Here is a 17,961-nt window from a genome sequence, read left to right as displayed (position 1 = left end):
CTAAACAGCTGAACTCTGAAATACCCAAAGCTCATTTCAAGGAGGGCCCAGTCCCACCACACAAATCAGTGGTGAACCATCACCCAGTATTCATCTCTGACCTGTGATAGTCACTTCCCTTCTGCGTTTGTGTGACTGTGCCCTCAGCCAATTCCTTTGTCTGTACAACTATATCAGGAACATGTCAGTCGGCCCTAACAATTGAGTAACCAAGAAAGAAATTCAAAGGCAATAGTGTAGAGTCGGAGCATTTCAGGTTTTATTTTCATGAGGTACGGTGCTGTACAAGGTTCTGCAGCCTTCAGACTCCAGCTTTCATCTGGTTGTGGGGAGGAATCGGTTTTCCCAGGTGGATCCCGACAGTAAGGCCAAACTCCTTGGTGGCATGTTTTTCATGGACCTCAGGCTTCAGCTGGAAGCCCTCCCCGTCAAAGCAGTCCATGGAAGTAAAGGAAAGTGGCTCTTCTCCCAGGAGGCCTTGCAGTCGAGTGCGCCAGTCGTCCAGCAGGGTCTTCCGGGCCTTGGGGAGAATGTGAGACGGAGCCCAGAAGATCTGAGGGGCCAGAACCTGGAAGCCACAGTAGTGGAGGATACCGTTCTGGGTGGAAGAGGAAAAAAATCCACACATGATTGACATTCCCGTCAAGCTATTAATAGTTTGATTCAGTTAATTAATGCAAATATTATACCTGCAGGGGCCACAGAGTGACATTCATGTCTCCATTGATGCCATTAGCACTGAACATGGACTCAGCAGATCCAGTGGTGAAGGAGAGAACGACTTTCTTGTCCTGTGCAGAAAGCCAACAAATTAAGTTAAGGACAAACTAAATCTTAAATCACTGCGAGCCTCTTGCTTTGATCCCTCACCTTGAAGACACCACGGCTGTATCTCTTATCGTGCGAGTAGGCATAGCCCAGCGTGAGCACCCGGTCAAACCAGCCCTTCATGATCGCAGGCACAGTGAACCAGTACATGGGAAACTGAGGACAAAGAGTTCAAGTTGACTTTTTAATCTAGAGATCTCAAGGCCTAACACAAAACACATAACCGCCACTCAGGCGCTTACCTGAAACACGATCAGATCTGCCCCAGTGACTTTGCGCTGCTCTTCAGTGATGTCAGCAGAAAGCCTTCCCTCCTCCCAGGCCAGTTTCGTCTCCTCTGCGTAACGGAAGTGTTCGGCATTCTTAACTTCCCCTGCAGAGTCACAAATATAAACACCACTTCATGTAGAGCTGAAGATCAAGTTTAAAAGAACATGATTATTATCATTGGCAGGAAATTCATCTACCAATGATGTCTTCAGCAGTAGCAGCAGCTTTAAACTTCATAGCATACAGGTCAGAGACTTCCACCGTGTAGCCATGAGCAGTTAAAGCCTCCACTGCTGCATCTTTGGCTGCGGCGTTGAATGAGCCGTTGCTCTGATGGGCGTAGACGATCAACACCTTCTTTGCTGCAAAAGCCAAGATTTACAAACTAAAAACACACACGTCTTCTTGAAACAATTTAAACAACCAACCAACAGCATGTGAACTCACCCATTTCTCAAGCACTCAGTGGATAACAAGCTTTGCAGTTTCCGGGTATGTTGATGGAAGCAGCAGCTCATTCTGGTGCTAAGTAAAGATGCTGTTTTTATACCGGCAGCCTGGTGGCTCATTGCACCCTCGCAGGTGTCGTCAGTCAGCGATCAGGGTCATCAGCCAATCAGCTGTCATCCTGGGATTGTCTCTCAGGAGTCAACAAATCTTTTACTGAAACTGGAAAACATTCCTACACGGAGAAGAATTCATGCTTAGCTAAATGCCAAGAACATGTAGGGATTATCAGTGAGGCAGCTGCACATTTGGCCGGTTTTGCACATGCAACTCCTCACTTAATCTGTTTCTTATCCTCTTTTAGACTGAGTCAGAGTCTATGTTTGTCCAAATCCTACACGCAGTATCTCTGGGTGGATATTTGAGAGCGCGTGTCTGTCTTTTTCCTCCCATGTTTAAAAATTGCCTGCCACTCCTGATGTCTTCCAACCACATGAAGCAGATGTGGTCGCGTGATCCTCTCACTCTACTGTTCCTGGTTTCCAGCTCTGTTTCCCTTTACATTACGTTCCCCCAAACCATCGCTCGCCTGTGGTCGAGTCCACTCACGAATGTTGCCCTGTTAAAAAAAAAGGGGGGGGGGGGAGTAAAAAGGAAAGACTCTGCAATGGGCATCAAAGCCAGACATGAGCTGGCACACATCTGGTACCAGAATCAGGCCTAAGCTTTGTCTATGCAGCCACTGTGAGGAGGAGGAGGGGGGGGTGGGGGGTGACGAACAACTGCTATGCATTAGCACATAGGCACACATCCATGCAAGGATGCCACATGAGTGAGACATATGGATACGCTTTGTCAGTTATCTTTCTTCCCTCTGTCTCTCCTGGTTTACACTCACTGAGGTTGAGTTGAGTTTTAAGGGCTCGTAGGTATTTGTCAAACCACCGCGTGGATTGTTCGCATTTAAAATTATGAGGCCGATTCTTTTTCATCTCTGTGGCCTCCCTGTGTTATTTTTTTTTTCACAGCATCAACACACTTGTATGTTGGTGTTCTTTGTGCCGCACACCGAGCCCCCGGCTGCATTCCCTCTGTGGTGACGCGGTGGGATCGTGTGTTTTGCTGGGAGTTATGTTTTCATTGTTTGTGATGTATTGAGCTACATGATCCCAAACTGTTTTGTTGCAACATTGTGCCTCGTGCTCACAAACTTTGGTTCACACTTTCCTCCATTCCATGAATCTGGAATTTGGGGTGTGCTTTTCAAGGCTTGTAGTCTGGGTCAAGGGTCGCGATCAGGCTGTACAACATGAAGTGAGAAGCCTATCAGCAGCACCCATATTGGATTCCCTTCACAAAGTATCATTAACAAGTTAAACACTGTTTTTACAGGGAATAAGAAAAAGACCCAGGCACATAATAACAGAGGATTTCTTTAAGTTTGACATTATAGTCAACGCTGGATGATGTCATATAACCCTACAGTGCCATCATGTGGCCAATTTGAGAAAATAAAGTACTTTTTTAGATAAACTGCCAGCATATAGTTGCAACAGTGTCCAGATGTAAAGTTTAAAATATATAGTATCCAGTAAAAATATGGCAAAGACAACACTATTCCCTGGATGGTTTTGTAAACGGACCCAATCTCAGTTTGAAGTGACCCTTTATTCACATTTTTCGTTGGAAAGACAGGATTTGCTCAAAATCACAGATCATATATATTTTGTATTTTTCCTGCTACTGCTGCAGAATACCTATTTTGATATAAGTGAATAATCAAAGGGTGTATACATTTAAACATGCAATAGCACTAAACAATACTTTGTCAGTGTTTATCTGCTGTGGCACCAGTTTGGACATTTATATCTCTCGTATAAACAAAGTGATTCAGGTCCAATGCTACATTTGATTTAAATATCATCGTAATTGTAATGAAGTGGGATATTGGGGCCTTTTCTTGCATTGGCACCTGGCATCTTTGCACCACGCTCCATCCTGCCACTAGATGGCGACAGTAGCTGGTTTCCCCTCAAGTCAAAAAATGTGTTTGCTGGAGTTGATGGTTTAATCACAGTTTGTGAAAATCTGCCAGATCAGAGGGAGGTCAAGGCCGAAGAGAGTAATAACCGTCCAGATGGTGACTCGTGAATTGTGGCTCAGTCTTGGCAGAACTGAGTCATTGTAAAGCATGTAAACTGCAGCCTCATGTCACCGATCTGATGAGTGGGACGACAGGAAGTAAACACAGCACCAGAATTTACTGTACTGCCTTAGACTGCTGGCACACACTCAGCACTGCTGCCCGGCAGAGATGCAGATTATTCTTTTGTTTATGGTGGTAACCAGAAAAAGTGTTGCAGAGGCCTCTTTGAAAAGCTTCAGTGTCTTTGCTGAGCGTGATCCTGTGTTTCAGTATCATAAAACAGATCAAATGCAATAATTCATTAAAGGAGAAACAACATAATATTGTCCTTCTTTTCATTTATGTCATTTAAGATGCTGTCCACCATTTTACTTTGTAAATTTTGTTCTTGGCCCCTCTGCTCTTTTCTAATGTCTTGATTTGAAAATTGATATATAAACTTCTGCTCTACTTCAACAGGCCAGTGAATGCAACATTACATAATCTCATTCTTTTCTTTTCTGCTGTCATCAGGATAACAAGTCATTTGTCATATGCTTATCAGCCGTGTGGGGTTCTCCATGAAGTTAATATTCAGTGAACTGTGACAGTATCGAGCAGTGAAGCACTGAGTTAAATTATTGCTATAGAGTGAATAACAGATAAGGCTTGTACACGTTCATTTCATATTATGTACTGAGATAAGAGTCCCTGCTTTTGGAAGAAATGCTTTGAGAGTACAGTGAACCTCTGAGGAGGTAGATAAAGATGTTCTCAGTAACGTCTGTGTTAATTCCCTTTAAAGTATAAACGGCAATCTGAAGTTGCTTTTAAGTTTGAAGGACACAATTCTTGCATGTAAACGAGAACATCACACAGGAGCTCCCCAGTGTATCTCTCAGGTGTGCAACAAACCCATTCACTCTGCTTTTCCATTTAGGCTTCACTGGATCAATTATGTTTTGTTTAGGGTCTGTTTACTGACTCGTCTCCCTCCTCAGAGCTGCTCATACAAATGGGGATTTTGTGCACAGCCATGAAAAGAAAAACTGAGACGAGTGCCAGACTGGAATGAAAACCTTATAAAAAGTTTAATAAAGGGCTGTTGTAATCAATAATCAGAAAACAAAGAGAACATATATCATATTTCCCAATTTTTTCCTATAATTTCTTATCAGCCAAAGGTCAGAATCAATTAATTAGAAAACTGCAATACGATGGATAGCTGACAAGTGATAGGAATATACAATGCAAATGACTATAATGTGAACCAAAATCTATTTATACAACTGAATGCGAGTTTCACAGGATAACGTTGAGCTGTCCATAAATAGATTAAAGTTAATGTAAGTTTTTTTTCATGGCACAGTATTCATATATAAACAAGATACCTAAACGTTTAAACCTATCAATGGATGTTTTTTAACTGATAAAAACAATATAGGGCTAAAATGTTTCATCCATCGATTCATCATTTTGATAATTATTTGTGGTCGGAGCTTCTCAAAAGATAATATTGGCTGTTCTTTCTCTGTTTTATATAATTTTATATCATTAGCTTTTGGGGGGTTTTGGACACTTCATTTGTGGATTATTTTCTCTGAATTTTCTTTAATTTCAAACACTAAATTCTTTCATTAATTTATTGAAAAGAATAATCACCGCAGGGAAATTTACAGCCTTGGATTACAGCCCAGATACAATCAGTCATGTATTAATTTCTAATCTCAAACAAATGCATCACTCGTGGAAATATGATTTGTGATAAATGGTATTGCCAAGATTATCTCCAGTCCTATATCTTCTTGGAGGTTTTCCAGGAAAAACCTTGAGGAAAGCATTAGAGCGACTGCGTTGTCTCACTTCCTTCTCGCAGCTATTACTATGACAACAACGCTGATTGATTACATATCTGATTCCAAATCAGCAGAAATAAAATATGACAGCAGATGGTGAGCAGACAAGGAGGGGACTTGGGGGAGGGCAGTGGGAGGGGAATTAGAGATCAAATTAAAATGAGAGTACATCAGCGTTTTCATTGACAGAGTTTGATTTTCACGACGTCACATGAGGACAGAACGTGGACCTGACAGAAGGTAAAGAGATGGAACGTAACCGGGAGTAAACAAACACTGCAGGTCAACTAAACCCCTCCATAGAAATGTAGATATAAAATATACTACCTTAAACATAAAGTTTGGAAGAGGATGCGGCAGATTAGTTTGATTTACTGGGAATAGGAGTTAAATATTTTGCACTTCATGAATGCACATGTTTGGAGAAAGAGGAGGAGGAGGTGAGAATGTGAGGTTAGTGACGCTGGCCTTTAAACAGATGGTGTCCAGACTGAGACAGATGAGGAGTTAAACCCGTAAGAAACAGTGCAGAAAGAGAACGAGCAGAGAGAATAAGTGAAGTGGAGCAAAAGGTAAAGAATCTGAATGTCCTATTGTGTTGTAGGCGTTAGTGATTCTACTGAGTTCTGTTCCATGTGGATCCTATTAACAGACTAACAGGCATTCACTCTCACATTCACTCCTACGTTCAATTTAAAGTCTCCAATTAACCAAAAACCAGTCTTTTTTCGATAAGTAATGTGTTTGGATTGGAAGGGAAAGTACATGTAAGTAGTAGCAGTATGTAAATGATAATATTGTGGCATCACAAAGGTCGTGTCGTAGAGGGGGGTCCCACATTCCCGTACAGGATCGGCTGCCACATCACAAAATGGCCACCGATGCACACACTACATCTCCCAGAATGCCTCACCACCCACCCAGGTGTAGGTGCTTGAGAAACCTAATTGAAGCAGGACAGGAGAGCTGCACAGAGGAGAGGAGAGGGGCAGAGGGACTTCAACCGGACAACTACGTGTAGGGAAGTACAAAAGCAACATCTTCAGATATATGATATATAAACGGCCGGGTTGTTGTATCGATAATTAGCTTTTTGCATGTGAACTTGCTGTGATGTGTGATCTGTGTTAAGCGGATCACAGAAAACACGACACAAAGAGTCTGCTTTCATGGTCCCCTCCGTTCTTGTTTTCAATTTCGATTTGTCTTTGTGCTTTTTGTTTGTACAAAGACAAATCACCAGCCCCAGCTCCAGTTGCATATATATGTATGTTGTGTCTGTTATGCAAAAACTGCAGACAGTTCGATTACAATGAAACACACACATATACCACATACACACACATGATCATACCAACATGGCCTTTAATCCTCAACTGAGACTAATACACTTTTCTCACCAGTCCTCCCCTCAGTACTTTTTTAAAAAGGGATGTGACTCTTTTCATAATTGCTTTAGCCAAATATTAAATCCACACCACTTTTGATGGTGATATAGACAGAAAATGTGATGTTTTATCCAATCTGAATTGAATTACTTTAAATGAAGATTGAGGGGATTTAAATTCCTGACATATTCAAATAAAGTAAAGCATGTATTCCCTGCACTCGAATCGGTCACATCATCATTACTTGTCACTTCAACAATAATACTGAGAAGCCGTTTGGATCCCATGATGCCTCTTTCCTCTCGTGACGACCATATACAGTCTATGGTGACGACCAGTGTAGCAGCTCGTTCCCTGATTGGAGAGATGGATAACGACATCAGCCATATGTCGAGGCCCTTCTTGGTAATCACACATGATCCCATAGCCGAGTGTTCGGTGCCGTTTCTGTCAAAGTCTGAGTTAATGTTTACCCACCACCAGCACAGAGGTGGAGGCCCTCTGGTGATTTACACACTGATGGTGTTAGTGTTGATCAGTGCTGACATTTCCCTGAAAGAGATGAGGAGGTTGAGAGACGCCAGAGTCACAGCGGTACACCTTCCACAACTGAACATAACCAACAGACAAACACAAACTAATGCAGAATTTAAAGCTTTGTGTTATTATATATTTTAACTGGCTTTCATGAGAAGGGATAGAACAATGTTTAATAAAGTTTGGTGACCATTGTTGTCTTGCTTGCATCTCAATGTATTTCTCACACAGACTCCCGCTTCATTACCAATCTTCTACAAAGGTTACAAGTGGCAAAGTTGTGTATTGGTGACATTTTACAGCTTATGAACAAACTATGTATAGTGCACTGTGGTTTACAGAGTCCTGGCAATAAACGGGTCCAGAGTCATTTGAATATCTGTGTTATCACCAGCCCCAGCTCCAGCTGCATATATATTAAATGTATTTATTTAATCTTTATTTAATCAGGAAGACACATTGAGAAAGAGGCCTGAGAACAAGCAACAATCACAATCAGCAATAAACATTAGACACAGGCAGCAACACAAAAACAGAAATAAATGAATAAAACAAGATTCATAAAAAGCATCACATAGTAAAGATTTAAAATCTCCAAGGGGAAAACAAGACTGTAGTGTGAGGGAAGTTTGTAAATCCTATTTAGAAGGTGCATAGTAACTGAATCCAGTTCTGCCACTATTGGTTGAGTTAGTTACTGGATCTTGTGCTGTATCTACTGATTTTACTGACCTATAGTGTCCCATGAAACGAAGGCTGAGCTGCTTCTGCTTTCTTTCTGTTGTCTAAGTTTTAATGGATAGACGACAGCAGATGTTTTAATCTGCTGCTCCACACGGAGGCTTTTAATTTCCTGAGGTGATGAGACATTTTACTTTGCTTTCTTCCTGTTTAGACGCAGGTGCTCACTTAACCTTACACAGCGAGATCTTGGGGGAATGTGGCGTCGTTGGAGGTGGTTTCATGAGGCTGCAAATAAGTTTGTGAGATGAAGAATAAAACGAATGTAATCATGGAGGTCTCCTGGGAGTAGAAAGTGGAAGGAAGAGAGATAAACACCTTCTCGTTATCCCGCTGTGCGTGTCGTCGCCTCGCTGCAGGTTTATGGAGAAACAGGGGATGCGTGTGTTGTGTTGTGTTGCGTTGCGCACATCCAGAGCTGAGGTTTGATGGAGGAAACGGACCAAACAACACGGAGCGCTGTCTTTAAATGAACTGGGAAATGCGCACCGGGCAGGGACACGGAGAAGGAGGACATGGAGCCGGACTGAACCTGAACCCGAACCCACGTCCCGTTTCTAACTCGAATCCAAACAAAGACCTGAAGGCTGATGAGGAGACAACTGAACCTGTTTATCATGAGGAATCAGCTGCATCTGATCTCTGAATGTGAAAGGTAAGTTCAGATTTCTTGTCGATCTCGCAGGCAAATTGTCATTCGACTCGGTATTGGCTCTGCTGCGTAATTTAAAGGTTATTTGTATCGTTTTTTGAGCTGATCGTAAGTTACAATTGTTTTAAACTTGGTAAAATACATTTTGCTGTGTTTAAAATGCGATATAATTTCCAAACAATACAGACCTGAGCGTCCTGGTGGTTTCTGAGTTCACATGCCAAACAGGTTTTGCGCACCAAGATCGATGTTTTGAGTTGGTAATGTGAATTCCAATAATTTCACGGATTTCATTCATTTCATAAAGAAGAATGTATTTTACTTCGGTGGCTGTTTATTTTCTCATTTCAATTTGAAATTAATAAAATTGTGAATTTTTAAATATTCATTGTTTAATTAATGATTTCTTAATATTTGTCTAATTTTTGGGGGGGCTGTGACATTATTGTTTCAGCACCTCAGACAGCGCCGTAGGCAGCCTTTCTGCCACACGGGGGCAGCACCAGTCCCTCATATTTGAGTATATTTGGTAAAAAAAAAATATGTTTGTCGATTTGCCAAACAGAGAATGTGAATCAAAGACAAAATATGTGACGGATAAGATAAGAATAGTCCAACAGTGAGGAAATGTACAGTATTACAGCAGCAACAGTCAAAATAGGCATCAGTAAGTAATAAGTAACATGCAACACTTAAGTGTAAGGGATATATAAAAAATATGAATTAAATTAAACCATTATATACAGTGTAAAATCAGGACAGAATGTGTAGAAGAACTACCCTTTTCATTCAATAACCTGTTCGCTTAAGACGTCTACTTTACATCTGATGAAATGATCTTTAAATATTTCCTGATTATCTGCAGATTGTTGTATTAGGAGTTGAAAGGCTCATAAAGATGCTGTGTCTCTGCAGGACATTAGTACAGTGAGGACAGTGATGCTCCGTCCGGACCGCGCGCCCCCCGGGGGGCCCTGGGGACACGCGGACGCGCAGCAGCACCTCGTCCTGGACGACGTGCCCGCGCTCAACAGGGAGGAGAAGAGGAGGAGGAGGCGCGCCACCGCCAAATATCGATCCGCGCACGCCACCAGGGAGCGCGTCCGCGTGGTGGCCTTCAACGTGGCCTTCGAGGAGCTGCGGAAGCTGCTGCCCACGTTCCCCCCCAACAAGAGGCTGAGCAAGATCGAGACCCTGAGACTGGCGCTCTGCTACATCTCTTATCTCAACCACGTGCTGGGGGTGTGATCGGCTGGAGGCGGGACCGAGGCCGGATGTGACCGGGCCTGCAGCTGAGTGGGTCCGGAGGCAACCGGATACTGATGCAAGATGCTGTGAGGGGTTATACCATAGATGGGTTATACAGTTATATATACCACCACAGGCCCAGTGCGGCCCGCTTACCATGGGATTGGTATGGGTTAATCCTATTGACTTTTCACCATGGTTAAAGGAATAGTTCACCCCAAAATGAACATTCATCATTATCTATTCACCACTGTATGCTGATGGAGGAGTGGGTGAAGTGTTTGAGTTCACTAAACTCTTCTGGAGTTTCAGGGGTAAACAACATTTTATGTCATTGTTATCTATCTTTTTTAGGTATAAAGAATCAGTCAACAGTTACTTCAATTATATTGGATTTGGCTGTAATGCTGTTTACCCCTGAAACTCCATAAGCGTTTTGTGGACTCCAATACTTCACACATCCCTCCATCCGCATAGTGGTGAATAAATAATGAGTGAATTTTTATTTGTCTTTTTTGGGTGAACTATCCCTTTAACGTCTGCAGGACTGTCCGGAAGGGAAATCATCTCTGAGAGCTGCTGTGATATTCAGCCAAACAACCATGCCTTCTCATGTCTTCTGGACTCTCTGTTGTGGTTTTAAATTCCTATTCGCACCAGTCTGTAGACATATTTATTTCAAATATCTTTAATAAAAGACACAAATATAGTCAACTTGTCTGTGTTTCCACTATATTGATATATGTTTGTATGAAATGTTGAAAATAAACTGCTAAAGCCGTTCAGAACCCCGTGTCTTTTGTGTTGAATCCAAGTGTTATCACAACACATCTGAAGCCACAAGCTTTTACAAAGGCAATATTTGAACTTGTTTTATTTTATAAAATGATAGGTTTTGTGCGACTGACCTTAATTTATCATTTAATTTACTCATATTTGATCACTTGACATTAATTATACATAATTGTAAAAAAATAAATAAAAACCGAAATGAATCATGCTCAGTGCTCTCAGTGTTTTGACACACAGTCCTGTCTTTATACCGTGTGAGATCAGCCGGTGAATGTGAACCCCTGCGTGTTTTCTTAGCTTTTTCTCTCCATTAGTCAGAAGCTGTCTATGCTCCTTCTCTACTCCTCTCTCATCCTTTTATTGTGAGTCTACTCGGCGTAATGTGGCCCAGGGGGCACTGGGTATTGTTCGTATCCACTCCAGCAGTAAGACTGACAGTCCTTTGTCCGCACACTCCACACTGCACAGCACACACTGGACTACACACTGTATGATGGGGACTAGAAACCTAACATCATATTTTGAGACAAATTGGGTATATCATTATTTAAGTATCTTATATTTCTTTATTCAAGACTATACACAGGACAGTTTCTGGAGGTTACACTATTTTCCTTACATGTAGGTTAAGTTTACCTTCATGTGTGAACAGGTTTGGAGCTGTGGTTCGAGGTCATTCTGGAAACTCTCTGTCCATCTTGTCCATGAATTCTTCAGTTTAATTATGACTTGTCAGTGTTTAGGAGCAGCAACACGGCCCTCCAATGTTTCATAAACAAAAATTTAACAGCTAAAAATTCCTATCCACTTTTTTACACCCTTTGTTTATCAAAGGAATGTTGCTGTCATGTCAAACCAGGTGTGTGCATCATGAAAGCATCAGATCATTACTGCCCAGGTAAACTAGGTTATAGATCGGGGTGGTTATTTCTGTTCATATATTTTAAAATATACCTTCATGTTTTTTGCGCGCATTGATTACTTTAAAACACTGCTTCATCATGAGAGGCTGAATAGTTTTCAAGACGTTTTCAAGGTCAAGAATGAACTCTAAAGAAGTAAATTCTTGAAAAAAAAATGTCGTGACCACCATTGTTAAAACGTTTACTTCAACTTTCTCATACCATTATAGTACCGGTATTTTATATGGTCATATTGTGTGTGTAAATATGATTAAACCCAATTAATATTAGTATTGACATTTCAATCACAGCATCAGCTGAAATCAGGAATGTCTTCAAACTTTATTTGAACACGCCTGATAGGAACACATGATCACCACCTCTCAGAGCTTATGGGGCCTTTTGGGGCCCCTGGGGATGTCGGGGTCAGGCAGCTGCTAGCTTTGGCTCATTAGTAATCAGGTGCTCAAGGCCTAATGTGATTTTATTTCACGATAGATACACCAATAGTTTGTGACTCATGTGGTATTTCAGTTAAATAAATTTCGTTTCAAAATTTTGAAAAAGCCCCATTCACCCGTTGAAACGTAGGGTTAGTCTACTCTACATGTTCATAGGCAAAATAATCGAATATTTGAACTTTACATGTTTGGATGTACGATAACTATTTCATAAAGAAGTCCCTTTTCAGCATCACTGGTTTCCATCAAACTCTCTTTAAATTAAATATTGTACTAGGACTGGTTTTCAAGCCTGTGGTGTCACAGAATCAATGAATCAATGTGTCCCGATGGAGAAACTGTCTTCTCAATCCTTTCCAAATCACGACCCCTTGTGGCCCGCCGTGGTAGAACTCCTCATTTCCGTGCACTTGGAGTCTATCGCACCTCCATGCTGCTGCCTTCCTCTCTCTGCTCCCGCAGCTTATCACAATGGCCAGGCTCGTGTGAGGGAGCTGCCTCTCAGAGCAGATCAGCACAGACGCGCCTCGGCACCACCACCATCACCTCCACCACCACCACCACCAGCAGCAGCAGCATTTTTACGCACAGCGAGACGCACTCACACCGAGACGCATGGGAGGGAATATGACACACATTTGATAAAGAGGTAGGTTTAAACGAATTGATGCTTTATTCATTATCCTCACGAAAAGCCTGAGATACAACCTCACAGTGGATTTACTGATGAAGTTCAATGCTGTCGTGGACAAAAAAGGGGTTTTCCTTCAGACCAGACGCAGATGCAGCCTTTAGCCTTGGTCCTCCTAACCCATATACGTGTGGAGATTAACCTTGTTGTTCTGCTTTTGTGTTACGTGCTCCTATGTGTAAATAAATGGACAGAAGCAGCCTGAATGGAAGCATTGTTCCAGGTGATAGTCGCTTATGTGGCGCGCTGCGGTTAATGGGGTTCAGGATGAAACTGAAATGAGAGCCATTGTAACCGAAACTGCAGCCGTGAAATAGAGAAGTCACATCACATCCTCTCGCTGGAAACAGACTCGGGAGGAGTCCTGTTGGAATAAAGGGCGTTTCGGAATCCAGGCTGCAGCTGCAGGGTGATGCTGCCGCGCGTCGCCACATCTGGATGAGGAGGAGGTGTTGGCGACACCGGAGCCGCCTCGCTCGTCTCCTCTCTGACGCCGTCGCCTCCCCCGAGTGTCCCTCCGAGGCATGATGCTGCAGTGAGACCGCGCAGCACCTCCAGCCATGTATTATTGAGCAGCGCTGATGGGTCCTGTGTGTGCAGATGAGAGGCTGATGAGATGAGAGGACACAGTGCAGCAACCTGGGAACCCCTGAAATGCATGAGTCACCACCCTGGAAGCTATTCCTGCCATGGATGATCAAAAGAAGCTGTTGTTGGCCGTGCCTTTTGTCACTGTTCTCTTTATGCGTCCTAGCTGGCAGGGCAGAGTGTGAGGAGTTAAGGGTGAAATGGAGCCGTACCTTTTCATCTCCCTTCAGACTCCAGGGGAGCATTGACAGGAGCCTGCATGAGAAGCCTGGGATGCTCCACAGTAGTGGTAGTAGTAGTGTAGAGTATAGTGAGTGTATTTACGGACAATAAAGCACAGCTCTAAAAGCAGGAATGTAGTGAAGCGTCTCCTCCTCAAGCCTCCATCACCTCACTGCCTCTCCCTCTGCTGTACTTTTAGTTAGTTCCACATGAGCAGATCAGAGGGGACTAAGTTTGCATTCCAGAGAACTGTGTCAGGTCCTAACTTTCTCCTCTTGACTCTGTGTGTGTGTGTGGGAGTGAGGGAGTGGCCGAGACTGTATCCAGTCACTCAAAGGTCACAGGTTTGCTCCCTGCACATACCGAACAACATTCTTGTGCCGGGAGTCAAATGTCAGATTGTCACAGCAAACAATGAGAGGAAAACACACGAGAAGCTAGTTCCTACATAAATCCATGATACTGTTACTGACAGTGGAAAACATGGATCCAGAGTAGTGTGGACGTCAGCCATATCCACAGCAGAGTTGATGCAATAATGCAAACAAAATCATATTATGGATGTAGCCTGGGATAGAGATGTAACCAGATGTAATCATCCCTTCCTGCTTCTGATATCAGGACTTTGGGCATTGGCCATCACCAGTGCATTCAAATAACAATTAATATAACATATTCTAACTCTATGCTGCTAACCCTTAATACAAGTGATTGTTGCCATCACTGTTGTTTGTCCTAGCTCAGGTTAAACCCTTTGAAAACAAATGCATAGAAAGAATGATCGAATTTGTTTTATTATGTAGTTTGACAGTCGTAACTGTGATAACATTTGAGCTAGCTCTGGCTAACACTACACTACTGGAAATCACTTCTTCACTGCTCTAAAAACAGCACGTGCCAGTGACAGTGCAGCACAATCACTGTTTTGGAGCAGCAAAGCAGATTAAATGATTTCCGGGAAAAAGGAAATTGCAGTTTCATCAGGGTGAGAGACAAGATATCAGTTCAGTACACAGATTTGCATACTAGCAGATGCACGACCCAGTATCCAAAAATGTGTACGTGCATTTGTTGTTGTTTAATTTGTTGCTTTCAAAGAATATGCTTTATGTCGGAATTACACAAAAAACACAAAAGCAATGTATATATATATATATATATATATATATATATATATATATAAATAATAATTACTCAATGAGTTAATTAGTCGATGAACATAACATTTATTGGCAACATTTCTGATAACTGGTTAAATGTTTTATTGACATTTTTGGACATTGATTGGTTGAAACAAGTCAAGACGCCACCTTGGGTTCCGTAGACTATGATGGCCAATTTGTTTTGTCAGCAGGAAAATAGTCATTAGCTGCTGTCACAATATATTATTTAGTTTTGCTTATTGTACATTAGATGGTCAATTTGTAGCCAGACTTCTTTGGGATTGTGAAACCACTCTAACACGGCAGACGGACAGCTGCTGCATCTGGCAGATCTTGGCACCATGCCGCCAGGGCGCTCATAAAAGAGGGAGGGGATGGCATGATGACTGATGGGTGTAAGGGAGGGCACAGATGCCATGGCAACCACACAACCAGTATGATCCGTGCCATGCAGTTAGGGTGCGAACACTGCATCGCACTTTGATGGAATATCTTGTTCTCTGCCCGGTTTGGCAGCCAATTGTTTCTGCAGCCAGTGGCATCGCACTCACCTCCCACATTCTCAGTTTCCTTATCAACGTATGAGCAGGACCAGCAGGGAGAAAAGACCCTGACCCATCAGATGCTGCAGCTCCTCCCACAGAGACTCAAATATTTGAAGCATTAGTGCATTCTATTCATGCTCTTTGAAGTAAAACTAAAAAAAGTGAATCCATAATACATGAATCCAATCCCTGAATCGGACCGTGTGTACTTACAGTAGCTCCCACTGCGCTGCAACCTCCCTCCGCTAAACACATTAATGAGTGTTTGTTTTACATTAGTGTCACTTTCTGCCCTCGTGCATCCCTTCTCTGTGCAGCCAACCAGAAAGGCCCACAGAGATGCGGCTACGCTTCACCAGAGAAGATTTCCTCTGCGCCACAGACTCCCTCACAGAGGACCACTGAATGCACTGGACAGGCCGACCCACTGTGAACGGGGGCAGCCTCACATCTCTGACGCACATTATTATTCCCGCATGCTTTATTCATAGATATCCCTTCGTTTGTAACTGATAGTTGTTCTTACCCCGTGGCAGCGATTTTCCACATGGCCTGGTTCACTATGCCTCTTCATGCTCGTCCTGTGGATGAGTGGCTTCTCGGGGGGCGGCGGGGGGGTCATCTTGTCCCACATAGCGCTGCCACGCGTTCAGAGATCAGCACTTGTGGGGTTAACAGCTTTTATTCAAATCATTGGGTTATTCATTTAACCACACGGGTGCTGGGTGTGATGGGAAGCCATTGTTTGCTCTTTGTTGCCCTCTCCCCCACTCGCACACACACACACATAAGTGTATTACACAAATTTACTCTCAGCAGGGGAGATTGATTAGCGCTGTGAGATGGGGCCTCCTGCCTCCTCTGTTGCCAAGGCAACATCGGACGCTGCAGATGTGGGTTAGAGATGAGAGACATGAGTGTCCTCTGTCAAAACTCTGGTTTTTGTTTGAAATTTTTATGCGATGACACCAGCTTTGCTTGCGTGCAACGTTCTCGCATGTTCAAGTGCATTATTTATTGACGTCCTGCGTATCCACAGCTCGGCCTTTTTTCAACATGATGTTTGTCTGCTTTTAATAGCAGCTGCATCAGTGGAGAATGATGTCATACTTACTCTGAGAGGAAGTGTGCTCTCTGTTGCACAGCAGCATTTCACACCTGGATGCTACAAGTCAGATAACACAAATTGTAGCATTTGTATGACATAATTAATACTATAGGCAGGGGTAGAGTTATTTATATGATTTATATGCATTATACGACAATACTTATTGGAAAATCTGTGGTTTATTATGTGCACAAGCCACATTTTGAATGACAGGCAATGAAAGGAAAAGAAAAACATTCATACCATCTTAATGGAAATCGGCTCCATTGCAGCGTCGTCTTTTAACCATGATTTCCTTGTGTGAATCCACATTCTAATATCCTGAATGAGTTATTTCAGTCTTAATACGTGCACCATTAGCTGCCAAGATAACAAATAGCCCCTGAACCCCGCGGGGAGAATAGCCCACAGTTAGCGAAATGAGACATGGGCCGAGAGGGGGGGCGGGGTGACTGGCAGGTGGACGGGGAGTAGATGGAGGTCTAAATGAATGGTCATGCACGATGGAGCACTGGACGTCCTCATTCATCACACAGCATACATTAAGGCCCAGGAAGTGAGTCTGACCTCATAATAACAGGACGGAGAGGGAGGAGGTCGTTCATATTGTCTAGATATAATAAACCTCAGAATTCGTTTGAAAAACACAGTTTGTTGAATTTCCTTATGCTATGAACCGGTGCATAGCTATACTAAGGAATCTGAAATCAATATCTATTCATTTTGTTTCATTAAATTTTGTTTTATTTCATTGTATTTTGCTTATTTGTGAATTGGAAGGTTTTAGCACTGGCCTCTGTTTGCTCTGTACCTTTCATGTTTTTATTTTTATTTGTTCTACTCCTTATTTTCAGTTTATTTAGCCAAAGCGTCTCCTGCGATGCATTATTACTTTTACGAGAGAAAACGATGCCAAAACGCCCACATTAGACAAAGTTACACTAAAAAAACAGACATGAATAATTTGAAGGTGCCAGAGTTTTACTCACATTCTGGAATGAAAGCAATGTTTCCAAATAAAGTGAGTGTTGTGTAGGATGAATAGTTTTGCCAAGTGCAAAACTGACAGGGAGGAAATTGAGGATTATCCACTCCTAATCCTTTTCATACAGTTTTTTTGGACCCAACTGGAGCTGTCGGAGACATTACACAGAACATGTAGACAAGAAGCAACCTCCCTGGTGTAAACATTAATGATTGATCATCTTTCCTAGCATCCATACAGAGCAACATTTAGTTATAAAGAAAATGGCTTGGTGATATTTTAATAACTGGTCATTCTGCCTCACCACAGAACGATGAGAATCTGCACAAAGCTGTAGAGAACCGTGTCACCTGGTACTGGCTGCTGCTCGCCAGTGTATCTAATGCATTATTTGTTAGACGTGCAGGAGCAG

The 17,961-nt window shown here is 42.6% G+C and overlaps 2 protein-coding genes across 2 annotated transcripts; one reads left to right on the top strand and one right to left on the bottom strand.

The window, feature by feature from the left end:
• Positions 1 to 301: 301 nt before the first annotated feature.
• On the bottom strand, positions 302 to 4,998 carry LOC133022120 (NAD(P)H dehydrogenase [quinone] 1-like). The gene is made up of 6 exons (XM_061089130.1): positions 4,977 to 4,998; positions 1,296 to 1,460; positions 1,071 to 1,201; positions 871 to 984; positions 690 to 791; positions 302 to 598 (listed from the first exon to the last, which is right to left on the bottom strand). Exons 1-6 carry the CDS (start codon positions 4,996 to 4,998, stop codon positions 302 to 304), a joined length of 831 nt encoding a protein of 276 aa, XP_060945113.1.
• A 2,204-nt stretch (positions 4,999 to 7,202) lies between these two features.
• LOC133021238 (helix-loop-helix protein 1-like) lies at positions 7,203 to 10,092 on the top strand. Its single transcript, XM_061088022.1, has 2 exons — positions 7,203 to 7,319; positions 9,760 to 10,092. Exons 1-2 carry the CDS (start codon positions 7,203 to 7,205, stop codon positions 10,090 to 10,092), a joined length of 450 nt encoding a protein of 149 aa, XP_060944005.1.
• Positions 10,093 to 17,961: the final 7,869 nt, after the last annotated feature.

The sequence above is a fragment of the Limanda limanda genome, chromosome 16 (genome assembly GCF_963576545.1).
Source record: "Limanda limanda chromosome 16, fLimLim1.1, whole genome shotgun sequence".
Lineage (NCBI taxonomy): Eukaryota > Metazoa > Chordata > Actinopteri > Pleuronectiformes > Pleuronectidae > Limanda > Limanda limanda.
The sequence above is the reverse complement of the archived record's forward strand: the minus strand, read 5'-3'. Positions and strand labels throughout refer to the sequence as shown.

Excerpts from the sequence above, each read along its gene's own strand:
- LOC133022120 (XM_061089130.1), bottom strand. The coding sequence starts at position 4,998 with ATGGACAGCTCAACGTTATCCT. Across the intron at positions 985-1,070 it reads CAGATCTGATCGTGTTTCAG|TTTCCCATGTACTGGTTCAC; the intron begins GTAAGCGCCTGA and ends CTTTGTCCTCAG. Across the intron at positions 792-870 it reads ACAGCCGTGGTGTCTTCAAG|GACAAGAAAGTCGTTCTCTC; the intron begins GTGAGGGATCAA and ends CTTTCTGCACAG.
- LOC133021238 (XM_061088022.1), top strand. The coding sequence starts at position 7,203 with ATGCCTCTTTCCTCTCGTGACGACCATATACAGTCTATGGTGACGACC. Across the intron at positions 7,320-9,759 it reads ATATGTCGAGGCCCTTCTTG|GACATTAGTACAGTGAGGAC; the intron begins GTAATCACACAT and ends GTGTCTCTGCAG.